We start from the raw sequence: 25492 nt of genomic DNA, 5'->3' as shown, positions 1-25492 counted from the left end.
TTAACTAGAGAATTCCCATACATTAAGTACTATTGCAAACAGAAAGGAGTTCAGTAGTGGTCATCAAATGTTCTTTTCATATTAATATTATGTTTGTTTCTTTTCATATTAAGATCAGATGTTTAATGTATCTCACTGGGTAATATTCTCAGCTTAGAAGACTCACTGAGTTTTAGTATTTATATTTGAAGTAGGTTTTAAATCACCAAGTGAAGATACCAACATATGGAACTCTAGACCGATAACAGTTTATTTTGCAAATAAAGCAACTGCATGCTACTTTTTATAATATTAAACAGCACTGACCTGGTTATACATTCCATGTATAGGAAAACCTTACAATTAAGGTAGTAAAGTATAAAAATATTGGAAATTTTTAAGTTTGGGTTTTTTAAGACAGTAAACTAATCTATTTCATTTTTCTTTCTTCTTTCATTACATCTCCGCAGCTCAGACACATAGGTTCAGTTTTAACCTGCTTGCTTTGTGGCAACCTAAATGCAGTTACTGTTTATTAGGAAGCAGTTTCTCCTGCTTGATTGAAATGTTAGGCTTTTGGCTGCAAGGATTTTGTCTGTATTTGACAGAATTGTCTGGTTTTCAAATTCAGTATGTTGTGTTTCTTGAACGGCAGCTGTTTCTTCCAAAGAAAGCTCAAAGAAAAGTTTGCTTTGGCGGCTGTGAGGCAGATGCTGTTTGAACTTTGCTTTCTGAAGAATAGAGGGGTTTTTTTTGTGCAGGGCTTTCTACTGAGTTTTCTGCAGAAAACTATGTTTGCCTAATCCCCTCCCCCCCTCCGAGCTTCTTTTACCACAACCTTTTTTTACTTATTTTGTTCCCAAGCCCTACTAGAGACTAAATTCTCTTATTCTCTACCATCCTAAATTCTGAAAATCTGTAGTTCCATTAAAGCTTGTAGTCTTTGAACTATCATCGTTTTCAAAACTCAGGAGAGTGCAAAGGCATCTAGACTCAAAGCATAAGCTGCCTAACTAACAAGTTTCCTCTTTTATGCCCTGTCACCAGGGGTTGACATATATCCTGACAGATTTCTAGCTCTGGCTGTGCCAGTGGTTTTACAGAACACAGGTGTGTTGTACGTCTGGTTGTCTGTTTTTTTTTTTGTAGGTTCTCAAAGCTTTTTTGTACTGGGACCTTTGACTATCATGCTAACTGTGTGAAAGCTTAAGTTATTTTCATGAAAATAACTAGATAATCTTAAAAGAATGTTGTAAGTATTGCTTCTGTCCGGATAGTGTCTATAATTATTATTATTTTTTAATTTTAAAACATTTTTTCCCTTCTTCCCAGCATCCTCTGGTCTGGTGCTTAAAGCACTAACATAAATGAACAGCTGTTGAAGCTTATTTTAAGTATAGGCAGCTATTTAATTTTATGGCAGTTCTTGTGTTTTTTATTGAGGGAAAATGGTAAAATTTTAGATGCATGTAGTCACCTTAGAGTCCAGAGGTATTTCTGATCTGCAGGGAACTGCACACCTCATTGTTTTTGTAGTAAACCACATAGTTCCCAGTGGACGGTGAGGTGTGTATTAATTCTTGTCCTCATTGGTACCCTGACTATTCTGAGAATGTGTTACAAAAATGTCAACAGTCTTAAGAAGGAAAGACCTTATGTGTAAGCTCTTCAGTAAGTATATGGGATACTCTGAAGGGAATTCATGTTATTTTCTTAGGCAGATCCTGTTTGTGCTTCAGAATATCTGAGATCGTAGTTTAGCTAGAACATCTCTGTGTGTCAAATTTGCTGCTTGTTTTTATTGATACTGTTTTCTGTTTAGTAGAAATAGGACTAAGATGCATTATTTTTATTTCCAGCATGCGCTTGAAATATTTTCTTATTTTCTCTGTTTGTCAGTTTGTTTTCTCTTGCCCTCCAGGGAGAGCTTGGGAAGCATATAATGTTATTTTTTGTAACTCATTCTATCATTAATATCGTCTAAGGATAAAGAATATTTGATTTTATGTGCAACTGCATTCCAGATAGATTTCTTTCAGTGAGTACAGCTTATTGTGGAGAAAAATGTCTAACTGGTGACACGGTGGTTAAATGGGAAATCTTGAAGTTGTCTTGCATGTTCAGAGTTGTGTGTATATCTTCTTGGTATTCTTCCGAAATGCAGAACAAGCTCTTCCGGTCAGATGAAAAACAACTTACTTAAACTCTTAAGTAAATCTCGTTGACCTAGTAAAAGCATATTTTGACTTCTTAGCAGTAGGACAAAGCAAAGCTGTGCCACACACAAAATAATGAATCCGGTTTCCTTTCGTTTCTAGAACATAAAACAAACAGCAAAACCAACAAAAACTCAACCATGTTGGTACATTGGTTCAGTTTGGCCTGAAGTGGGGATGGTGCGTGATCACTCTGAAGATGATGGGAGACTTCTGTTGTTAGGAGTTGTGAAGCAGTCTGTTTTTAAAATGTTGTATGTTGCTTTGTTTCATGTGATTCAGAAAGAATAATCTCTTGGAAGAATTTTTTTTGGTTTCAAGAAACAACTTTTTTGCATTGCTTTTGTCCTACCACGTGTCTCTCTTTTGCCATTTGTTTTGTGTTAGTTCCTAAAAATAAGTTGATTATTCATCTCTTCTTTCCTCTCCTTTTTGCAGTGGTAATAGCTTTCAAGTCTTAGGCCATGGTGTTTGTTGTTGTGTGGTTGTTAGGTTTTGGTTGTTTTTTTTTTTTTGGTAATAAATCTTCACGGTTCCTTACCAGAGTTTTTAGAAAAAAATGTCTCAAAGATTTACTATTTGAGTCACCTAAGTTTTTGTTTTGTTTTGTTTTTTTTCTTAGCACTTGATAGTTCTTCTACTACTAGCAGTGCGTCTCCTGTTCTGAACAATTATGATGCCCTGGAAGGAGGTGGCTATCCAGGTAATCCATGTGTTGTTGCGTGTGAATTCTGAATTGTTTGTTTAAATTTACTCAAGTGTCTGCTGTCTGTGATTCTTTTCCCTTTCTGATGTTGATTGTTGTCCATCATTGAACAGGGGAGAGGAATTACCTTTCACGTTTATAGGAACTGGGGTAGCCTTCAGAGAGATCAAGCCTTGCTTTTTCAATCACTTCTCACAGATTTAACAGTGAAGTTTGAGTAATAATTAAGAAAAATTTCTCTGTATCACAGGCCGTAGTTTCCATCATAATATTGAGGGCAGTGCTGAAAGTGTGCTCTGTGTGTAAGCAGTTATCTTTCTCTAAGTTATGCTGTGTGCCTGATTGTGTAGGCTTAGCAGCTGATAATAGCTGAGATGCACCATGTGAAGTTTTGAGAGACCAAAGACAGCAGCTAGCAGAGATGGCTGGATCAGGTTATTTTCTTTTTATTCTTCTACGTGCAAAGAAGATTTGAAAAACATAGATGGTATGCTGCTTATTTTAATCTGTAGAAATATCAGGAATGTCAGGTTTATTTTATGTGATCTAATAAGTTACCTCAGTCTTCAAATCTGTCATTTTGGGAGCAGGTGGCAAGGGTGCTTGTAGGTATGTTAGTCAATATTATGTTATATATTTTTATATTATAAATAATGGATTAATTTTGGGGGTCTGACCATCTAAGAACGTCACAGTAGTTTGCTTAGTCCATGGGTTCTTGTGTAAAGCAAAATCTATCAGCTAAAATCTTGATACTGCTCTCCCTGTTTGGTCTGGTTGGTGCAGTAAAGGCAGAAGAGACATGACTGCAGGAGTATGAATTTTAATTTTTCAGATAATAACCAAGCATTTTAGTCTTGTTGAAGAGTTATTCTGAAAATGGCTTATTCCTTATGCTTCCTTCAAAGAGTAGCAGGATTAACTTCTTTTTATTTTTACACCATCCATCTGAACTGTTTGAACCAAATCCAGATTCTTCAAGATTGTTTTTTTGGGCGATTCACATGTCACTTCTCTTCAGATTTTACCAAGCCTAAATTCTTCTAAGTCTTATCTCGTATTCAGAAGCATTAAATTCAAAAGCGTTGTTGGTTTTGGTTGTTGGTTTTTTGGTTTTATTTTTGTTCTTTTTTAACAATAGTTAAATTTTCTATGGATTGAGGGCTGTGTATTTACTTTCATTTTAACTTTTAACAATCCTGACTCCAAAGCTCTGCTGCAGGAATAGGAAAGAGGGACTTGGATTTCTTCAAGAAAAGCACTATGTCTATATATAGGGATTAATACTTTCACCTCAACGGTGTGTTTTAAGAGTATTCATAAGTGGCTGCAGGAGAGACTAAGCATCAGTAGTAAATCCTGGAATATAACGTACAGAAGTGTATGAGGGTGGCTTTTGTTTTGTTGTTTTTTTCCTCTTTTAATTGAAAAACTATTTTTAAAAGTTATGGAGTTTTGGGTTTTTTTTTTTTGTTTTGGTTTGTTTTTGGTTTTTTTTCAGAATGACATCTACAAGTTTTGGGTAATAGATACGCAGATCTATGGTCGTCTTCCCATGTACAACCCGTTTTTGGCATCAGCTGCAGTAGACTTAGTTGCTAATGGCTTATTTACATGCGATCAATGCAAAAAAAATCTTGCTGGATAATGCAAAAATTATAAATTGGAAAAATGTTGCTTGTTAAAATGCATTCAGGAGTTGATGTCTTAACTAAGAAATTGAAATTCTACTGAATATCTGAGGGGTATTTTTGTCCTTCCAGAGACACGCTCTGTGACCAGCAGCCCAGTTCCTACTCCACCAGCCCCTCAAACATCCAAAACTTCCAAGCCCTTTGGTTATGGATATCCAACACTGCAACCTGCCTACCAAAATACAGCACCACCTACTCCTGTGCAGCCCACTAATCCAAGCCACCATCCTGGGTTTCAGCATTATCCGCAGGTTCATATTTTATTTTGAATGTTACTTGATGTAACAAGAAGTCTTTTCTGTATATTTCTTTTTAACATTTTATGTTTGTAATTTGTGAATGAGTAAATGTTGAGTGTCACGCTGATCTCCTAGCTCTGAGTTCCTTGGAAGGCTTTTGAACTGAATTTTGAAGCGTGTTGCCAAGTAATTAAGCACAGCCACTTTGCTTTTACTAATTAATCCAGTTATTAATAGCAGCTACAATTTTAAGATTTATTGTTCTAAAGATCTATACTTCATTGATGGAAACAATAAGGAAGGTCCACTTACACCACTGAACCATCTTACAAGTAAGGTGTTTCCTGGAGTCCAGATGAAAGAGCTCCTCAAAACTGGGGTGCATGATGTGGCTGCCTGCCTGCTTATGTTCTGATCTCCTGGGTACCAGAGAGCACCAAACACCCAAACAGTTGTGTACCCAGTTCTCATTAGCAGTGCTAAGATATGTGTAAAGGCATGTAGAAAAACAAGCCCACTGATTTGTATACGCTGCTTTTTCTGTAATAATGCTCAGCAAGCAAATGTCACCAAAGCTATTGTCAGTGATCAGAATTCCTTATTGAGCTAAGCATAATACCTTAAGGAAGCATGTAGTAGCCACTAAGCCTTCCTTGGTTACAAAGGTAGTGTAAAATATGATATATAGAGAAAATGCTTAATTTTCAATTGAAAAAAAAATCATTCTATTCAGTGTAGATTTGTCTACATGTTTTTATGTTTTTGTGTTTTTTAGGAAAATCAAATGCCACTTGAGCATCAATTATTGATTTGGAAAACTTACAGTTTTGTGATCTCTTTTAAAAGTGTTAGTCATTTTTATTACGATAGCTTAGTTTTAATTTAAATGTCTTACGTAATGAATCTGAAGTTGTTTTAAATTAAAACCGCTAGGCTTTAAAGGTACCTGGTTTTATCTTCCTAAGCTTTCAAGAACATTGTAGTGTCCTTTCGTAAAAATGGCAAGGCTTATTATGAAATTCTAGACTTCTCTTTCTTTGAGGAGACACAAGGAGAAGAGAGCATCTTAAATTCAGTCTCCAGTCATATATCACTTGTTGTATAGTGAAGAGAGAGCTAGGTTCTTTTCAAGTGTACACAGCAATAAGGATAAAAAAGTGCTGGGTGCGAGAGGAGAAATTCCAGTTGTACGTATAAAGTGAAAATTCTCCAGAATGGGATAGGGGAAGCATTAAAACAGATTGTGCTATGAAGTCTTCTATCCTTGAGCACTTTCAGAATTTACCTGGCCAAGACTGTGAGCATTCTTATTAGCCCTGCTTGATGAGAGAGTTTTGGACTGCCATCTCTGACATGCCTTCTAACCTAACCTTTTCTCTTCTTCTGTGGTGGTTACTGTATTTAAAAATAAATGTATTTATGTATGTTTAAAATGTTTTTCTTTAATTTGGAGGAATTTCGCTAACATCTTCAAAGAGGGAAGAAATCTCCTCAGTCTTTCTAGTTAGGCATTTCTCCTTATCCTGGAAAGCTTAAAGCTTTCAGCTGTCACTTCCAGTGACAGTTCGTAGTTTGAATTTGGTCCCGGGAAACATATTTTAAATCACTGCTGTGAAACGATATTCTTGTTTGTCTGGTTTTGTTGTTATAACTACTGTTGGTATCCTTTTTAATAGAGCTCTGGAAGAAGAAAAATTACAAGAAGATTTAAGATAGTTATGTAAATGTGACTGTGTGTTTATCAGTTTGCAATGCTCTTGGGGCATTTCGTTTTTTTCTTTTTTTCAGCAATATCCAGGTGTGAACCAGCTGTCCTCTTCCTTAGGAGGGTTAAGTCTGCAGCATTCTCAGCAGCCAGAAGGCTTGAGACCTGTAAACCTTACACAGGATAGAAATATTTTACCTGTATCTTCAGTTCCAGCTCCTGTGCCGAACTTGAATTCTGATCTTAGGAAATTAAACTGCAGTCCGGAGTAAGTATACTGCGTCTAAAAGAATGTGTTATGTGCTTCAGTGACGGCTTACTTATTTTTTGATGTTACAAATAATTTAAAACAGGCTACTGTTTTGAATTCTTTGTAATAGTATAATTCCCTTCACTCGAAAATAAGTTTGTCGTCTGCATCTTTATGCAAAATATGAAGTTGTCCTGCCATCAGAATGCTTTATATGCAGTATGAGTGTAGCTTAAAACACAAAGAAACCTGCTGCATCTTTGCCTTATGTTATCTGTCTTTAAATAAATAAAAGAATACATACTAAAACACCTTGACATCACACAGTACCATTTCATGGAATTTTTTTGTAATATTGCATAGGATTTTGTTCCAGAAAACTGTGGTGACTGTACAATTAATATACTAAATAAACTGTATGTTCAACCATTGTAATACTGCAATTACGATGAATAATTTTACCTCCAGTTAACATCCATCTGCTATTTCAAGTCAGGTGCATCTCAATATAGTGAAAATTGCTTTCCCCCCAGGCACTTTAATTCTAATTAGAAAAGGATATATATTCTTTGCTCCAGATTAACTCGTATGGCTGCCCTGTTGGCAGTGCACTGTCCCACCAGAAAATAGGTCAGAAATGAGGATATAATCAGTCTTAGGCATGTACAGTACTGCTGACGCTTTGGGTTTCTTTAGTACTACTTCTGATTTGAAATCAGTCCTGTACTTTGTATTGCGTGAATATAAAAGGTTTTGATCGTCTTGGTATTTTACGTGCTCTTCTGCTGCTTTCTTTTACATAAATTTTGCTTTCTTGGACTAGTGAATGCTCGATTCCTTCTTTAGTTCCCTTGTTAAAACAAAATAAGATTTTGAGAATGAATAAAACCTGTCATTTTAAATTAAACGTTGTATTTAAAGCAGTTCTTTCTTTGTTTCAAGTTTGTTTTGCTGTATATGTATTACAGAACTACTTAAGTGATGTAGGGGAGTCTTCTTCAATTCTTCTGAAAGTTTTTTTTAATTCCTTTTCCATTACTCTTTAAATCAGCTTCGTAAAATACAGGTTTTCTTAAATGTCAGGGTTCTTTAAAATCAGGAGTTAACACAATGTTTTTAGCATCTTTAAAACAAAATAATTTTCAATGAAATGCTTTTATTTCTTTTCAGTTCATTTCGATGTACATTGACAAATATTCCACAGACGCAGGCTTTGTTAAATAAAGCTAAACTTCCTCTGGGTTTGCTGCTACATCCCTTCAGAGACTTAACGGTAAAGTAGCTTACTTTTTTATTATATTTATTTAATATATTCTAATATCCTTTTTGGATCAGACAGAATAAGATAATATGACCTGTAATTACTAAATATAACAGAATTTGCTGGAAAAAAAAAAAAGTTTGGGAATCAAAAGAGAGAATTTAAATCTTGAAATTGCTGCCTCATTGAAATTGATAAGGGAAAAGCTTGGGACTTGCCCTTCTTTTTTTTTTTTTTTTTTTTTCATATTGTTGAAATGGCGAACAAAGATTTGTTTGCCGGTGGTTTTCTGGAGCTCTGAATTGAAGGTTGGATTGTGGGGATCAAAGCTATAGGACGCTTTTTGAGAAGGTGTTCACAGTGCTTTCTTGAAAGACAATGCTAACATGACAGCACTTATTGTGCCAGTAATACAGGCAATAGATGCTACACACAATATAAGACTGAAAGGTAGAAACTGTGTTAAGGCTGTTGAGCTGCTGTTCCATTCCATCTAGCTTGTTTATAATTACGTAAAAAGGTTGACAAGTTATCTGATACGGCCTTCTTTTATTTCTTTGAATTTTTTGGCATGTAAGGTTTGCTGTCTGAGCATCCATGGTCACAATTTGTCCTTTAATAACTAATCTTGCTGTAGTTAGCCTTATTACTATGGCTGACTAATTTTATTTAAAGTAGTGTAGCATCTGAGATTAATGAGTTTGGATTAAGACAATTGGAATTATTACTTCTGATCTTAAAGAGATTTTTAATAGGCATTGTTACACACTGTGAAAATGGTCTAGAAAAGATCATGAAAAATGATAGAATGTGTTTTGAAGCTTTTATACACTGTGCTGCACAATAATGGTCTTCATAAAATGTATTAGCTACCTTTGTAACAACTTTCTCTTCTTTCGTTTTAGCAATTACCAGTGATAACATCAAGCACAATAGTGAGGTGCAGGTCCTGCAGGACATACATCAACCCTTTTGTTTCTTTCATTGATCAAAGGAGATGGAAATGTAATTTATGCTATAGAGTTAATGACGGTAAGTTTTGTAACAGAAGAAGCTTGCATTAATATATTTCTAGTATTTGCATTGTATCACTCCATGGGATATTCTTAAATAGATTAAAATGATAGTAATCTGAAGATGTTTTTTTAAGTATCTGGATTTTGTCAGATATTGTGCATTTTTTAAGAAAAAATCATTTTGCAATTCTGTGGGAGACTGAAGATATAATCAAATTACCCCGACTTACTTGTGTAATAAAATCAATTTACACCACCGACTGCCATTGTAACGTGCAACTGGACGGATGATGACAGCTAAATACTGTGTGCAATCTAAGCCAGATATTATGATAAGCAGTAGAGATTGAAGCTTGTTGTGAAAGACTCAATTTGCATTCCTTCTTTTAACGTTTGGGTTATTTTACTGTTGAAAATGAAGCTTTTTTCATTTCTAGTTTCTTAACTTTGATGTATGGGATGCTTTTTGTCTTGTATCCTTAATGCGAATATTTTTCCTCTTAATTATTGAAATCTGTCTGTGTTCATTTCAGTAATTGTTTTTATTTGCTAGCAAGCATATAAATTCTGGAAACTTTTCTTTTTTTCCTAGTCCCTGAAGAATTTATGTATAATCCTCTGACGCGATCTTATGGAGAGCCGCACAAACGGCCAGAGGTCCAAAATTCTACAGTGGAGTTCATTGCTTCCTCTGACTACATGGTAATAAATAAATTGTTGTGGTGAGCTTCCACAAAATTGCAAGTTAATATAAATGCACTTGAAGTTAACATTGAACCTGGCATGTTGCTCAGGTGATATGTAGTAATTTTCCTATAAAGGTACTCCAAGACCAGAGAACACTTAAAGCTCTTTTTTTTTTTTTTGAGTTTTGGCAAATGTATATATTCAATCCAGTGCACTTTAACATTACACAGTCTGTTTTGATTGTGGTACAGTGCAGTTTCTGGATTTTCCCTTTTAGTGAAGAGGTTTTGAAAAGCTGGTTGTGAAATAACAAGAGAGCTGGGTTCAAATTATTATTATGTTTCTAACCAGTAATCAACCTAGGATTGCTGTAATAGTAGTCTTGTCTTAAGAATGATAAACAAAGCTTGGAAATTGGCCCTATTCATAATGACAGTGTTAATGGCAGCAAAAGTGAATTGCTCTTTTGAAATGGAATTGGAGCACTGTGGCCAAGATGTTTGGGAATGAATAAGTAGAGCTTGCTATGTAGTTGTAAGACTATTTTTAGCACAGATTAATGTATCGTGTTGTCCACATTCTGAAAGACCAGTGAGTTTAGAAGAGTAAATTCTGTATCTGGGAGAAAAACTTGATGCTAGAGTTCAGTGTTGGAAGGAGAGTCTAACAAATCGGTTTTTTGTTCTGAAACATAATGTTGTATACTGTTGCAAATAAGGAGTGTTAACCACTGGGAATTATTTTTATGTAAGAATTTATTCACCTGGCTGTTAGTTAATTTTATTCTTTGGTACGATGTGTAGCTTGCATTATTTTAAATATTCCCTTTGTCACCCTTCTATTGACTGATGTTCTTTAACATTTCTTTAACTATGATTTTTGTGTTTCTTTTTTTTTTTTTTTTTTTCCCCCACTTTGTAGCTTCGTCCTCCTCAGCCTGCGGTATATTTATTTGTTCTAGATGTCTCTCATAATGCAGTGGATGCTGGGTATTTGACAATAGTCTGCAATTCATTGCTGGAAAACCTGGACAAGTAAGAATATAAGTAATCTCTTAAAATTAGCTAATAAGTGATTATGAATTGTAGTAACCTAAAGTTTTGAAGACAACTTGCATATGATGTTTAAAAGTGCTGTCCCTCAGGGACAGAAGTTCACAAGATTCTGAAATGAAACATTCACGTCTTAAAAACAGGAACAGCAGTAATAACAGTGCAATAAAATAGCCCAACTGAGAAGTGTCTTCCCATTTTGTGGTTAAAGGTGGATCTGTGAAGAATATAGAGCTGTAATTTCTAAGAATATGAACAAAGATGTAAAGTGCTCATTTATAATTAGGAACTACAAAAACAATTAAATGACAGATTTTGGCCAGCCTTCAGATGCTGAAACAGCTGAGGTGCTGCGTAATGAAATGTTGTAACGGCTAGTGTGAAGCTGCCTAGTTGAATTGTACAGTCAGTTTGGGTTTTTTAGATCAGTTAGCTGTGTCTATCTGTGGCACCTTCTGTACGTCCCTCATTTTTGCACTAGAATAACATCTTGAATTTTTGTTGGTGCTTTTTGTGGGAGGACCGATGAACTTCACTATGCTCGTGCGTCTCAAAAAATGATACGCATCGTATGGAAACCTTTCTTTGGAAATTCTTTTCCACAGCGTCTTATTAGGAAACAAAATTTTCCTTTTTGATAAAGGCACCGACACATACATCAAATTCTTCACTTACAAATACTATATTAGTCTTTGTTCAGAGTCTCATTTTTAGGAAAAATAAAATGCCGTGTGTTTGTAATGCCGTACATAAGAATATGGGCCACCAACCTCCCCATTTAATACTAGACCCAAGGCTCTGTCCAGTCTGGCCTTGCACACCTCTGGGGACAGGGCATCCACAATCTCTCTGGGCCTGTTCCAGCACCTCACCACTCTCTGCAAAGAACTTCCCTCTGACATCCAACCTAAATCTTCCCTCCTTCAACTTAAAACCGTTTCCCCTTGTCCTGCAGTTATCAACCCTTTCCAAGAGTTGATTCCCCTCCTGTTTGTAGGCTTCCTTTAGGTACTGAAAGGCTGCAATGAGGTCATCCTGCAGCTTTCTTTTCTCCAGGCTTCCTCAGCCTCTTCGTAGGGGACTGTCCTTTTCTGTTCTCTTCTCACCTTCATAAGTGAACTGATGAACTTTAGCAGAAGCTTTACATGTATGTTCTTTATGAGTGAGAAATGTAGAGCCTAATAGTTGTCTTTTTCTTCTGCTAATGCTTAGGCTGCCTGGAGACTCAAGAACAAGAATAGGATTCATAACATTTGACAGCACTGTTCAGTTTTATAACTTGCAAGAAGGTTTATCGCAGCCTCAGATGCTCATTGTTTCAGATATTGATGGTGAGTCACAAGAAAGCAGAGACATAAATTTTTGTATTTTGTCCCTCTAACAGAAAGATTTGAGTCTCTTGAATATTCCAGTGTTTGGTGAATTTTATTGAATTTATAGGGAATATATTTTTGAAAAATAATCATATGCTATCTACTGAATACTTGATGCTTAAAAAGTGAAAATCAAACATTAACTTGGCTTTGAATAAAGCAAGCTTTGTTACTTATCTCTCAGAAAAAGTAGATCTTATTTGGTGGCAGTTACAGCAGTGAGCAATGAAATGTTTTGTTCTATGTTAATGTTGTTGTTTCCTTATTAACTTTTTTCCCTTTTTTCTACAGATATTTTCCTACCTACACCAGATGGCTTACTAGTAAATCTCCATGAAAGCAAAGAGGTATGGTTACTCAAAATTAGCTTATCACAGTTAAGCAGTTAAATATTCATAATGAAAGTTCCTTTTAAAGTTTGAATTCAAGACTGCATAATGTGTAAATGTAATGTTACTTCCTAGCTATAAAAAATATTACACTTCATTTGGCACGTCGTTTTTTAGCGTTAATATTTTGTTTTCCCCTCTCGAAGCTAAGCTATTTGGTATTGATTGTTACGGCAATACAACTTGTTAGAAATAGCAGAAAATCTGAAGCTTGCAAATCTCATAAACAGCTTTTAATCTGTCTTTGCAGCTAATAAAAGATCTGTTGAATGCATTGCCAAATATGTTCACTAATACAAGAGAAACGCACAGCGCCTTGGGCTCTGCTCTTCAGGCTGCATTTAAGCTGATGTCTCCAACGGGAGGTCGGATATCTGTTTTTCAAACTCAGTTACCATCCTTGGGTGCAGGGCTTTTGCATTCCAGAGAAGATCCCAATCAAAGGTCGAGCACAAAGGTATAAAAGCTTAGGTATACATCTCAGGAGTCTAGTGACTGGGCACTTCTCTCTGACTTGCAGAGCTTGCAGATCATTATTGCAGTTCACTAAATTTGAAATGCACAGAGTTAATGAATGTGTGCGGTCACTAATTTAAGCATACATTTGTGGTACTGCGCATGAACTGTTCTTTGGGCCTTTGGTCTAGAACTTTTCTTGACAAGGAAAAGAAAGCGTGTGCATCTTCTAATCCATTTGTCTTCAGCTTGGGCTTTGAGTGTACATAAGAGGAATGTATTGACCTGTACACTTTAAACATGATTTCTTAATGTATTTATAAGGCCGACAACAATATCTACTAGTTTATGTGTAATTATATTAACTTTTATTTGCATGAGTGTGTAAACTTCTCTAAAAGAATTATAACTGCTTATAAAGGTGAACTAAAGTAACATGCAACATAAAATTTTATTTAAAAGTGCCTATAAAGAATTGCTTAGAGGTAACTTTTGCTATTAAACAGTACGTCTGTTGTTTCTTAATGTCTTAAGGGAGCACATTCAGCGGTCTAATTCTTTCCTGTGTAATTTTTCACCAAAGGTGGTCCAGCATCTTGGTCCAGCGACAGATTTCTATAAAAAGTTGGCATTGGACTGCTCAGGCCAGCAGACTGCTGTGGATTTATTTCTCTTAAGTTCACAATATTCTGATCTAGCTTCCCTTGGTAAGGAGTACCTAACACATGTGTTTATTCTTTCCGTAGTGTTTGTCTTAGAAAGCACAGGCTACTTCAAGAATTCTTTAATTGTGTCACTCATTTTGCACTTCTGTAAATGCAGCTAATGCTGCTGAGGTGTTGACTTTGAAGTTGGTATCAGTAAAGAACAGGAGTATTGGATTAGTGTCATCAAAGATAATTTATTCTGAGATCTCAGGTTTAAACCAGGAAGTACCTTTCTACTCAAAAACAGAAAGCAGTCTGACGGCAGGAAATGAATGAAGTTTAATCAGAGGGGAGAGCTGTGAGCTGTTCTCACCTTTCAGTACTAAGCCAAAATTTGTCTGTGCACAGCTTTGATAGTGCAGACAACCAGTATTTGGATGTGCACTCCTGTCTTAGTTGCTGAAGGTAGTTGGGGATATTGAAGTAAATGGTCACTGCGTGTTGAAGTGACTTAATATTAATGTCTTCAGTGAACTGAGTCACAGACAGATCTTGTCATACAGATGTAGTTCACATCGGGGGAAAAAGGTCAATAGAGATGTGGCTTGCAGAACATTGTATGCAATTTTTACGTCTTGGTTTACTTCTTCACCGTATCTTTTTGTTCTTCACAGCTTGCATGTCCAAGTACTCTGCAGGATGCATCTATTATTACCCATCTTTCCACCATAGCCATAATCCTGCTCAGGCTGAAAAACTGCAGAAAGACCTTAAAAGATACCTTACCAGGAAGATAGGATTTGAGGCGGTTATGCGCATAAGATGTACAAAAGGTATATTAAGATACTGTTACATGTGAGAAAGTTGATGTAAACATTTGAACTGTTACTTTGAATGCGCTTATCTTTCACTGAAGAATAAGATACTGGCAACTTCCGCAGCAGCTGTTGCATTAACATTTTCCATTTGGGTAACAGGGTCTTTTTTTTTTCTTTTTTTTTTTTTCGCTTTGTTTAGTTAAGATTGTGCCATTTCAGTTTCAATTTAGTTGAAATGTATAGTGTAAGAGCAGTAGTCAGTTTGGAGTGTCAGAATTGAACACGAAATCTACAGGATCAATCTGAAATGTCTGATGAGTGTAGTAATTGATTCTGCTTAATATTTGGTGTAAATATTTTCAGTATATGTTTCTGTGTTTTTAAACATAGAGTGCTTGTGGGCTTTAAATATTTACCAGAATTTTTCACACTGTTAACTGTACTGTCTGAATTATTTGATCTACTTGTAGGTCTCTCAATACACACTTTTCATGGGAACTTTTTTGTCCGATCTACTGACTTACTGTCTCTCGCCAACGTCAATCCTGATGCTGGGTTTGCAGTACAAATGTCCATTGAGGAGAGTCTGACTGACACATCTTTAGCTTGTTTTCAAACTGCTCTTTTGTACACCTCCAGCAAAGGTAATGAATGAGATTCAAATGAATTTGGCACTGTTCGTGCTTGTTTTGTTTTTACTATGATGTTTGTATGTTTGTATAGCTAGTTGCACAGGTCTTTGTTTATCTTCGTAGCCTAGGGGAATCTTTTCAAAATTAGGGAGCCTGCTTGGCAGTTAGTCACATTCAGTAAGTCTTCACAAACACTATTTTGTTGGGGGTTGGTAGTTTATCTCCATTTTAAGTAAAGTAATCTTGCTGAAGAATTTTATTTAAAAGTCATACTACTGTTTTAAGCAGTAACGTGTTTGATGAAGAGCTTGTATCTCGGGTGAGAGGAGATATGCTCTCCTGTTGTATATCGTCTGCTGCCAATGGATACTGTGTGATGATTCCTACTTTTTTTTGGTAGGTGAACGTCGAATTCGAGTGCACACACTTTGCTTGCCTGTAGTAAATTCACTGACTGATGTGTATGCAGGAGCTGATGTACAAGCAGTTGTATGCCTCTTAGCAAACATGGGTGAGTACAGGTCAGAAAGATTAAAATATCTTTTCTCCTGTTCTCTTTAAACAAAGTCGTGAATGAAGCCTGGCTATTCCTTTTCCTGTTGGTTTTCCTTTGCTTGAAAAAGAAAGGAGCAAGATGAGAGTACTTCTGATATTCTCCTCTATGCGTTAGTTTCCTGTTATTGCTGGGTTGAGGAGCCTTGCTGATCTCCTACTTGCTGGTCATCAGTTGCTATTTCAGTGGCAGAATGATCTCTGCCATGGAATGTGCATGGCTCGGTAGGATTCTAGTGTATGGCAAATAAATCAGAAAAAAATAAACGGTACTTCCATATGTTCTTGTAAATGTGCATTCAGTCCAGCAGGTGGCTTACTCCAACCAAAAGATTTGTAGCCCTTTCTCAGCAGAGAAAAGTGAAGTTCAAGTTGCCCTATCCATTGTGCCATTGAAGTGATGGGAGAAAATGCATCTGTATACCACAGATTAAACATATTATTAGAACTCCTCAAGAACGGGAATGAGAAAGTACAGATCAGCGTGGTGCTTTTTTTTTTTTTTTTTTTTTTTCCTTTGAGCATCATAAAAGGGATCTTTTCTCTATGGAAAATGGAGCAAATGAATTAAACTCGACTAACTTCTTTTATCCTTCTATCCAACAGCTGTGGATCGCTCAGTTTCATCTAGTCTTCCAGATGCAAGAGATGCCTTAGTTAATGCTGTGGTAGACTCTTTGTCAGCATATATGTCAACTGCCTCAAACCTGCAGCAGTCTATGCTGATAGCTCCAAATTCCCTCAAGTTGTTTCCACTCTATGTTTTGGCTCTTCTCAAACAGGTGTGTGTAAGTTAGAGCTATTGATGTTTGATTCATGGTTCAGTTTGAGTAATTTTTCACCTAGATCAAGCAGTGTCTGTCTTATGCTATAATTATCCAAAACTGTATATATAGTTTAATTATATATGTATATGTTTAATTGAACTTGAAGGATCAAAACAAAAATTAGCTTATTTAAATTATTAGTGCTGAAACAGGTTTTTGTTTTACTTGAATTTGTAGTTTTTAATAGATATATATATATTTTTTACTATGTGTGTATATATAGTATATAAAAAATACATAGTAATTCTTAGGTTCTTGACAACTAATTAATGGTGCCCAAAGGGATTCTCGTAAGCCATTTACTAGTAATTCATTTTATTTTATGAAGAAGAAAACCAATAGTTTTCAGTGCATATTCTTTGTACTTTCACGTACTAAGAAGGAAAATTAGTTACTGAGGAAGAAGGGAATATTTTAAAGTTATTGTAAAATTAGTTACTGTTTTTTAAGAAATATCTTCATTCTTTCTTAAAGAACTCATTACTTGCATATAATGAGAGCTTACCATACACAGGCTTTTATGTTCGATAAATGTCTTAGCTTTAAGAGTGTTGTTTGATAGTTGAATGTTCTTTCTTATTACAAACAAAGTTTTCCGTAAGTTCAGTTGTAAATCTTACTGAAATCATTTTTTCTTTGATGTAGCGATGACTTTAGTGACTAATATACTGATTAGGTCTTTTTAACCATTACGTCAGTTAGAATGGGGAAAAAATGACCATTTGATATCAGGAGAATCCGTGTAAAAGACAGATTAGAAGTAATAGGGGATGTGGAAATAGTTCAGTGCAGTTTTAGAGTTATCTCCATTAACAATAATAAAAAAGCCTGAAATAAAGGAAAACTGCAACTGGAAGAAAAAAAATGACTGGCATGCATAGCTTCGGTAGAGAAGTGAATTTGCATTTTGATTATAGGAATATTGTTCTCCTTTCAGTCAGGTGCTTTCTCCGTCGTGTTGTTTCTCACAGCAGTAGTTTACCAGTTGTTCCTAAAAAGAGCTGAAATGTTAATAGTAAGGAGAGTTATAAAATGAAAGTTATCCTATGATTACCTACTTTCTGCTACAAAATGTGGAAGTGTATTTCCATCCTGGAGCTTTTCCTTAGCATTTTATTTTTAGTAATATAAAATCAGATTTAATCTTATCCTTGCAAGTATCATTTTTGAACCCTACTGGGTTCTTACCTTCCTGTGGTCATTGTGTCAGTGAGTAAGTCAGTAAGGCTTGTCAGGAATGAAAATGAGAAATGCCAACCGTGTACAAATGTTACATGAAATAGAGGCATTTTTAAAAATCCTTCTTTTTCATCTATAAGAAGGGATAAGTGACTAATTTTGTAATTATATTCTATTCAAGTTGCATTTGAAGGAATTTTCTAGCGTAGTGCTAGTATTTCATTTTAAAAATAGATTTTTTTAACGTCTGAGACAGGTGTGCTTGACTCTACCAGAATTTAGGAAGTAGGCTGTTTAGGTGTGACATAAAACACGGGAATTATTTGAGTAACAATGTTTTTTTGCTTTTTTTTTTTTTTTCCACAGAAAGCTTTTAGAACAGGCACTAGTACGCGCTTAGATGATCGTGTTTATGCAATGTGCCAGATAAAGAGTCAGCCTCTTGTTCACATGATGAAAATGATACATCCCAACCTGTACAGAATAGACAAGTTGATTGAAGAGGTAACGTATGAAGCCTAACTTGTAACATTTTCAAGCTGTAATGGAGCGTCTTTTAAGCTTTAATGTGTTACAGTAATTTGTAAACGAGGCATTTTTCACATGCGTGCTGAAGAGAACTTCTGTTTTTCTTCATCTTGTTTCAGTGACTACAATAATTCCACAGTTTTCAATCATATAAAGAAAGCAGAGATTCTATGCTTTAGATGCATATCCGGTGTGTTTCAGTTGTAGAGTTGTCTGGGGAGAAATGGATGAAATATAATGAGTACAGAATATTTGATCTTGTGTGCTGAAACCAGATCAAGATGACTGGTGTAACCAGCTTTCAGTCGTTTCTGTGATGTGGATGAAGTCTAGACTATCAAGATCAGGCCGATTAAATATTCTAAGAAAACTAGTTCTTAATTGTGTGCTTTTTACAGAGGTGGTCTGGAAAATGAATTTAGTGGTAAGAAGTAAGATGAGATTTTACTTACAAGCAAAGGCAGCTGTAACTGAAAGTAAGTTAGTTGTGTTTTTAATAGTTTTCGTGAGCTGATCAGTCATGCTTAGTTACAGCCCTTACACTAGCTTTGCAAAAAAAAAAAAAAAAACTTGACATGTAAGTGTTCATTTTTAAGTATCATACAAACTTATATAGGCAATTGAGTACTTGCTCTGGCAGTTAATATTGTTCAGCACAACCTGTAAGCTATTTACCTTGTCAAAATGTCTTTTAAATTATTCCATAAATTCACAGTATTCTTCAGCAGTATTGACTTGTCAGGCTTTTCAGATTTTTATTTTTTGTTCCCCCTATTTAAGAAGTGAACTTCAAGTAGCCCTATCGAGATCGTTTCAGCACAAGTGCCATTAACAACACTGCGTTTCAGAGTCTGAGTGCTGTAGAAAAGCAAAACAAAGAAAACCAACAGCAGCAATCTTTTGGGGAGATTCAATTTTATTTGCAAAGGATTTCAGATAAGTCGCTTCCAGTGGAACAATAAAGCATAGGGTCTGTTTAAATGTTAGTTAAGCCTCATGTTAAATTACGTAAAGGAGTGTTAATCTGCTGTTTAATATTGGCTCACTTTGAAATATTTATGTGAATTGCTGCTCTTAAATCTCTTTCTGTAGAAAATTGTAAGCTTTAAAAAAAATTGCAAATTTTTCTTTTAATACTCAATTCTTGGACTATTAAGCATAGTATGGAACTTCTACAAGTGAACTGCAGTAGCTTAATTTTCATGTTTGCATATAAATCCTGATTTCTTTTGTATTATAATATGGAATTTTTATTTATTAATTTATTTGTTTGTTTGTGGTCTTGTTCTGTGTGGGGATGTGTTTAGCCTCCAGAATGTGTTGCTCCTTATTCACTAACTGTTTCACAGATTTCTTCATAGCTATTTAGCTTTATCCCATTTTAATCTGAAATATGGCTGGATGTTGTTTTGGCTCGTTGGTTTTTTTCAGCATTGCTATGGCTTAATGAACTTATCATCTAAAAAAAAAAAGAATAATATAAAGCAAGCTTTGGTTAAATGACAAGTTAGAATTTGTTGATACAAGTGTGATCATATAGATGTAATGTAGCATTTTTTACATGAGAATGCTCAAAATGTTGCTGGAGATTACCTGTGCTTTTTCCTCTTTTGGCACATCTGGTTAAGACAAAAATAATGATGTACGAATTTTTTTTATATTACTGTGTTACTGCCTGTTGTTTTCTTTACAGAGTACAATACATGTGAATGACAGAGTTGTTCCTCAGCCTCCTCTTCAGAAGTTATCTGCAGAGAAGTTGACAAGAGAAGGAGCTTTCCTAATGGATTGTGGTTCAGTAAGTTACTAGTTTTATATATTCAAGATGCATTCCGAATTGTTGAAAGCAGTCAGTTTTCAACAATAGTTCCAGTGTAAGGCTTTCATAGTTTGGTCTCTGGAACATCTATAATACAGATTGTATATTTAGTTGCAAAATGTTCCTTTTTTCACACTAAATAAATTGGCCAAGAACCATAGCTGGGACCTTACAAGAGTTCGTATCGACTCTTTTTTCTGACAATAACGGATTTCCATTTCCAAAAGTTTCTTTTAATGGATATTAAACTGCACGGGCTAAAGTCTGTCTAACAAAGCACTTAGCCATCGAGGGAGGTGCTTTCTCAGTTATGCACAACTCTAAGTGATTTTATGGTATGTGGCTCACATGAGGTAAGAGTTGCAAGAACAGGGGAGTTGTAGGACTTGATTAAAACCTGTAAATACAGTTGAAGTTAATCTTAGGAATTACCCAAAAAACGCTTACTGGTACAAAACGTGCTACTCTTGTAATGCAATAAAATATTACACTGCTCTAATGGCACTGTAGAAGGAAAGCACTTGAGGGTTCGGGAGCTAAGTGTGAATGTCAGACTAGTTGCTCTCTCCTTAGGTCAGCAGTAATTGTTTCAGTGTGTTTTGATACATGCTGCTTTGTGTAACTTGGTGAGAGTGGAAGTCCGTGTGCGGAATTGGATCCGGTGTGCGACTTCAGTAAGATCTAGGTTTTCTATTTTATGAGGTAAAATGCATTCACTGTACCAACATAGACACATCCTGCATCTTTGCTCTTTCCTTATCTGCATTTTAACTTTATTTTTTTTACTTTTTTTACTTTTAATGATCTTACTCCAAATGGTACCAATTATTCCTAAGGTAGGGTTGAATTAATGAATATAGAAGTGGAGTGTAGCTGGTGACACAAGCTCTCAGGTGATAAATTTGCATGAATAGTGTTTCCTGGTAATATTGTAATTACGTTACTACCTGTCTCCTTGTCTAAAATGTAGGTACTAACCTTTATTTAAACTGATTCTGATATCTTACAGAATTTTTATATTTGGATTGGAAAGAACTGTGATAACAACTTCATAAAAGATGTCCTCGGATATCCAAACTATGCGTCAATACCCCAGAGAATGGTAAGCATTTACTGATCTGTCCTGCTTAGTGCTTACATTTGGAATCTGTATTTAATCTAGTTTTTGTGCACTGTCAGTTTTTAATCATGCAATTGAGAATAAGATTTTTTTTTTTTTATAACTCGTGTCTCACTTCTTGACAACTCCCTAGGATGCAGAACTTGTCAAAAGCTTTTAAGGAAAGAATGTACATGTGTTCACTGAATGACAAAAATTATTCATTAACATTACTGCTTTTGGGACTTCTGTGGGATTATTTGTTTTTTTTAATGCATGTGGGCTTACAAAAATAGTGTGGAATTTTGCAGATAACTTTTCTTAGACCTTTTTTAAAATATTCGAGTAAAGTTCTGAATGGAATTGTTGCATTTGTGATTTCTAAAAGCTAAATCTAAATGTGTTTTTGTGGAAGCGCATAGGAAGAAATTTGCTGCTCATAGAGCTTGAATAGCATGAAGGGAAAGAGCAAATGAAATTGGAAGTTATGAGAACAGGTCAGAAAGATCGGTGAGCTTTAAGACTGCTATAAAATTGAATGCTCGTTAAGGGTTTTCTATTTTGTTCATATTAGCAACTTAAAATTGTTTCCTTGTATTATAACTGGTGGTAGAATTAGTTGACGTTGTTTTCAGGAAACAAAATGAGAGGATGGTTAAGAAAGTATCAGGTGGTTAGATAGCATTTATTTTAATGAAAAACGAGAGAAAAAAACTAACACACGAGTGTTCATCTTTGCTTTTAAGCTATATCCTTTACTCATTTAATGCAAAGGCAGCAGCAGAACTGTTTTTAAATGTGTGGATTTTTTTCACCATATTAGTCATTTAACATTGTATCAGAGCAGGAGGCAGTGTATTTATCTCAGTGAATGACTCAAGCAAGCTGATGTTTTGTTTGGTTTTAGCCCATTCCCAATCAAATAGTCAGCTGTCATCTTTGCTTATGATTCAGATTTTGTTTCTCTGTGTTTTATTTCACCTCTCAGTAGTGCAAAAGGCAATTCAGAGGAACTTGGTCGACAGGGGAAGAAAGCAGGGAAAATGTGCAAGCAGAATTTTAAAAGGATTATTTCCTAAATGAGCTCGCTTTCTAAAATCTTTGGCACTTCAAAGGCAACTTAGGTTAAAAGTGTGTTATGTTCTGTATAACAGATAAATACCAAAATTCTGTACTTCAGCTGAAGAGAAAATACGGCTACGTAGTACACAGTAATTTTGTAATAGAAATGGTGGCTATTTTGTCATTGGGTCACGTTGTGAATTTCAGGATCTGTTTATGAAGATAATTTTGATAATAAAAGGTAACTTATTTCAATTTCTTTCAACCAGACGCAGCTTCCCGAGATAGATGCACTTTCTTCAGAAAGGACACGATCTTTCATATCCTGGCTTAGAGACAACAGACCTTTAAGTCCTGTTCTTCAAGTAATAAAGTAAGTATCTCATTTAGATATTGAGTAATTATTGGCGGGTTGCATTTGCAACTTGTTGTTGACACTGATAAAAAGTTGGAGTATCTAGGTCAGAAGAAATTAAGTACTGTCCCCTCTCCAGAGGATATGATGTTGTTGTCTAAAACCCCTTCACAATGGAAATCTGTAAGTTCTGGTTTTAATCTGTGTCGAGTTTTAGTGTAATATTTTCAGAGCTCATTGCCATCAACATAACTTGCAACTTGGAAAAACTAATTCATTTTTATGCTTCCGTTCTGATATTGCTATGAGACACTTGAAATATCGCCTGCTTTTCTCTCACGTTATCTGTTAAAAAGATCACAGAATTATAGGGGTTAAGGGGCCTCTAGAGATCGAGCCCAACCCCCTAAGACGCTGCTGCTTGACTGTATATTGCAGAATTGAGATCACTTCCCTAAGAGTTGTTTTTTAACTTTGGGTTATTTCTTCTGTAGTGCATTTAAGCTGAGTTTGAAATTCAAACGAAGAGTTAGAAATGCAGTAGAACTTACGTCCCTATGTAAATTTACGGTAGATTTCAGTTTGCTCAATGTTAGGATTAAAAGACCTCCTTCTGTTCTTTCAGGGATGAAAATCCTGCTAAAACAGATTTTTTTCAGCACTTAATTGAAGATCGGACAGAAGCAGCTTTCTCTTATTACGAATTCTTACTGCATATTCAACAGCAGATTTGTAAGTGAACAAAAAATAGACCAGAAAAAAAGAACCCAGCTCCAGGTAGCATTGGCCGAGAGAAGCGTACGGGAAGCGGCAGAAGTGGGTGTTTGTTCTTCACGATATGTAGTAACCAGGACTGTTCTGGAAACTTTACAGCTGAAGTAGAAGTGTACGTTTCCAGAGGAATTTTCCAGATATACTTCACTGTAAAAGTGCTAGGAGCAATGGAGCTGTTTCACTAGTAATCTTTGAATTGGTTTATACACGTTTCCAGTAGTGCAGCGGTATGGTGCTCTGTTTATTGCAAGCTGGTGAATTTATGTAGCTATGTGGGATATTTCCTAACGAAATGTACAATTAAGTAAAGCCTTTTTTCTTACATTTGTTATGGTAGCCCTTCAAAATTCGAATTCTCAACCAAGATGTCAAAGGGCAGTGCTGTATGTTGGTTGTTTATATGAATTTCTTTTTAAAAGGAATGATTCGTATTTACTAGAGACTTCAGCAAATTCCCTGCGAAAGTTGTAGAATTTCACTAAAGTAAAATAATTGTAGAAATGAAATATATAATGTACATAAGTGTTACATTTGTAAAGAAAATGTAAAAATGTAACTAAAAAAAGACTTAGTTTAGTGTATGGAATTGTTGAGTGTTCAATGATGAATTGTTTCGGTCTCAAGTTGACTATTAAAACATGCTTAAAAAAAGTCCGTGTAGAAAGAACACAACTTCTTGTTCCGTTTAATTTTTAGGCGAATTTATTTCAGATCGGCTTAATAATTAAAAATATTTTGCTTTATCGTGTCTTTTTTATATCTCTGCAAATATCACGTTTTTGCAACTGAACTCTAACTGAACGACATGCTGTGGAGAACATGCTTACCGCTTTTTTTTCACAGACATCCAAAACCATGGAATGGTTTTAAACTGAGGCAGGGGCGGTTTGGGTTAGATATGAGGAGGAAGTTTTTCACACGGGAGTGGTGACACACTGGAACATGTCGCCCAAGGAGGTTGTGGTTCCCCGACCCCTGGAGGCATTCAAGGCCAGGCTGGATGTGGCTCTGGGCAGCCTGGTCTGGTGGCTGGTGACCCTGCACACAGCAGAGGGTTGAAACTTGATGATCTTTGAGATCCTTCTCAACCCAGGCCATTCTATGGTTTTCTAACCTGGAAGGGAGGAACAAACGTTGCATAATCTGAAATGAGCTATCAATACAATGGCTAAAGTTGCTGAAACTCTCCCTGTGTGTTAACCTAAAGACATATCTGTTAACCTTATTTATTTTTTGTAAACTGCTGTAGTCTCAGTTCAGGCTTCTGTAATTTATTTTGTCTGCAATTAGAGTAAACATAGGTAGTCACCCAGTCTGACCTGATGCAATTATTTCTGCTGTGATATAGAGAGGAAAAAACAAGGGAGGAGGAGAATAAATGAACTTGCAACAATGAAAGTGTAGGTATTAAAATGACTTTAAATTGCCAAATGACATAACTGTTTCATCTTTCTGAAGCTGTCTTCTTGTTAATGTTTTATCATAACTTAATGGTGGAGTTTCAGATAGATTTAGCCCAGATTTTTAAGTTTTGATTCAAAGTTAGGATGGTGTGGTTTTCTTTTGGGTTGGTTTTGTTTGTTTTTTTTCTTCTGAGGTATAATAGAAATAATTCACAAAGCATAGTCAATCGTGCGTAGTAGTTGGAACTTTTTTGTTTGATTAAGGAGATGTGACTAAAATGAAATAAGTATCCCAAGGTAATTGGTATGATTGCATTTTATTTTAAAGTGGTCTTTTAAACGATTAACATGTTGCGTAACTACCGTATCCCCTGGAAACAGACCTTGAGTAGTCAAGAGAAAAAATGTACTAGCTATGGTTTGCAAATGCTTTAAAAGCTACACTACTTAAGCTGTTCAAGTGTTATTCTGCATGTTAGCACCAACTCACTGTTTGGAGGAAATATAATTTGTGTGCTGTCTTTAAATGTGTTTAAGTTGCCCAAAGATCACTTGACAAAAAAATTCTGTTTAGTAAATGATCACGTAATAAATGTCTGTGGTAATGGTGAATGTTGTTTCTAAGTCAGACCACAAGGATTTCAGTACCAACATGCTTCTTCGTAGACGACTTTGCAGTAATGAAGGCTATTTGCTGAAGAGTGGAGCATTTCAAATATCACTTGTAATTGCAAAGAGGCTAAGAACATCTTTAGGTTGAAATACCTCATGATG

At 35.5% G+C, this 25492-nt stretch overlaps 1 protein-coding gene across 1 annotated transcript in view; it reads left to right on the top strand.

Annotated features, from left to right (window-relative positions):
* Positions 1-24058, top strand: part of LOC122192982 (protein transport protein Sec24B-like) — a 40857-nt gene extending 16799 nt beyond the window's left edge. The window contains exons 5-24 of the mRNA XM_042893678.1: positions 2818-2898; positions 4665-4846; positions 6623-6807; positions 7960-8062; positions 8956-9082; positions 9659-9768; positions 10675-10787; positions 12018-12136; positions 12470-12525; positions 12818-13024; positions 13607-13730; positions 14345-14503; positions 14959-15132; positions 15521-15631; positions 16279-16454; positions 18045-18182; positions 19900-20004; positions 21035-21127; positions 22456-22559; positions 23167-24058. Of these exons, the coding sequence (XP_042749612.1) occupies positions 2818-2898; positions 4665-4846; positions 6623-6807; positions 7960-8062; positions 8956-9082; positions 9659-9768; positions 10675-10787; positions 12018-12136; positions 12470-12525; positions 12818-13024; positions 13607-13730; positions 14345-14503; positions 14959-15132; positions 15521-15631; positions 16279-16454; positions 18045-18182; positions 19900-20004; positions 21035-21127; positions 22456-22559; positions 23167-23281 (2582 nt within the window). The 3' untranslated portion in view covers positions 23282-24058. The remainder of the gene's footprint in view (positions 1-2817; positions 2899-4664; positions 4847-6622; positions 6808-7959; positions 8063-8955; positions 9083-9658; positions 9769-10674; positions 10788-12017; positions 12137-12469; positions 12526-12817; positions 13025-13606; positions 13731-14344; positions 14504-14958; positions 15133-15520; positions 15632-16278; positions 16455-18044; positions 18183-19899; positions 20005-21034; positions 21128-22455; positions 22560-23166) is intronic.
* The last annotated feature ends 1434 nt before the right edge of the window (positions 24059-25492 follow it).

The sequence above is a fragment of the Lagopus leucura genome, unplaced genomic scaffold (genome assembly GCF_019238085.1).
Source record: "Lagopus leucura isolate 7727_CA_CO unplaced genomic scaffold, USGS_WTPT01 63740-0_obj-0_obj, whole genome shotgun sequence".
NCBI classification, from domain to species: domain Eukaryota; kingdom Metazoa; phylum Chordata; class Aves; order Galliformes; family Phasianidae; genus Lagopus; species Lagopus leucura.
The sequence above is the reverse complement of the archived record's forward strand: the minus strand, read 5'-3'. Positions and strand labels throughout refer to the sequence as shown.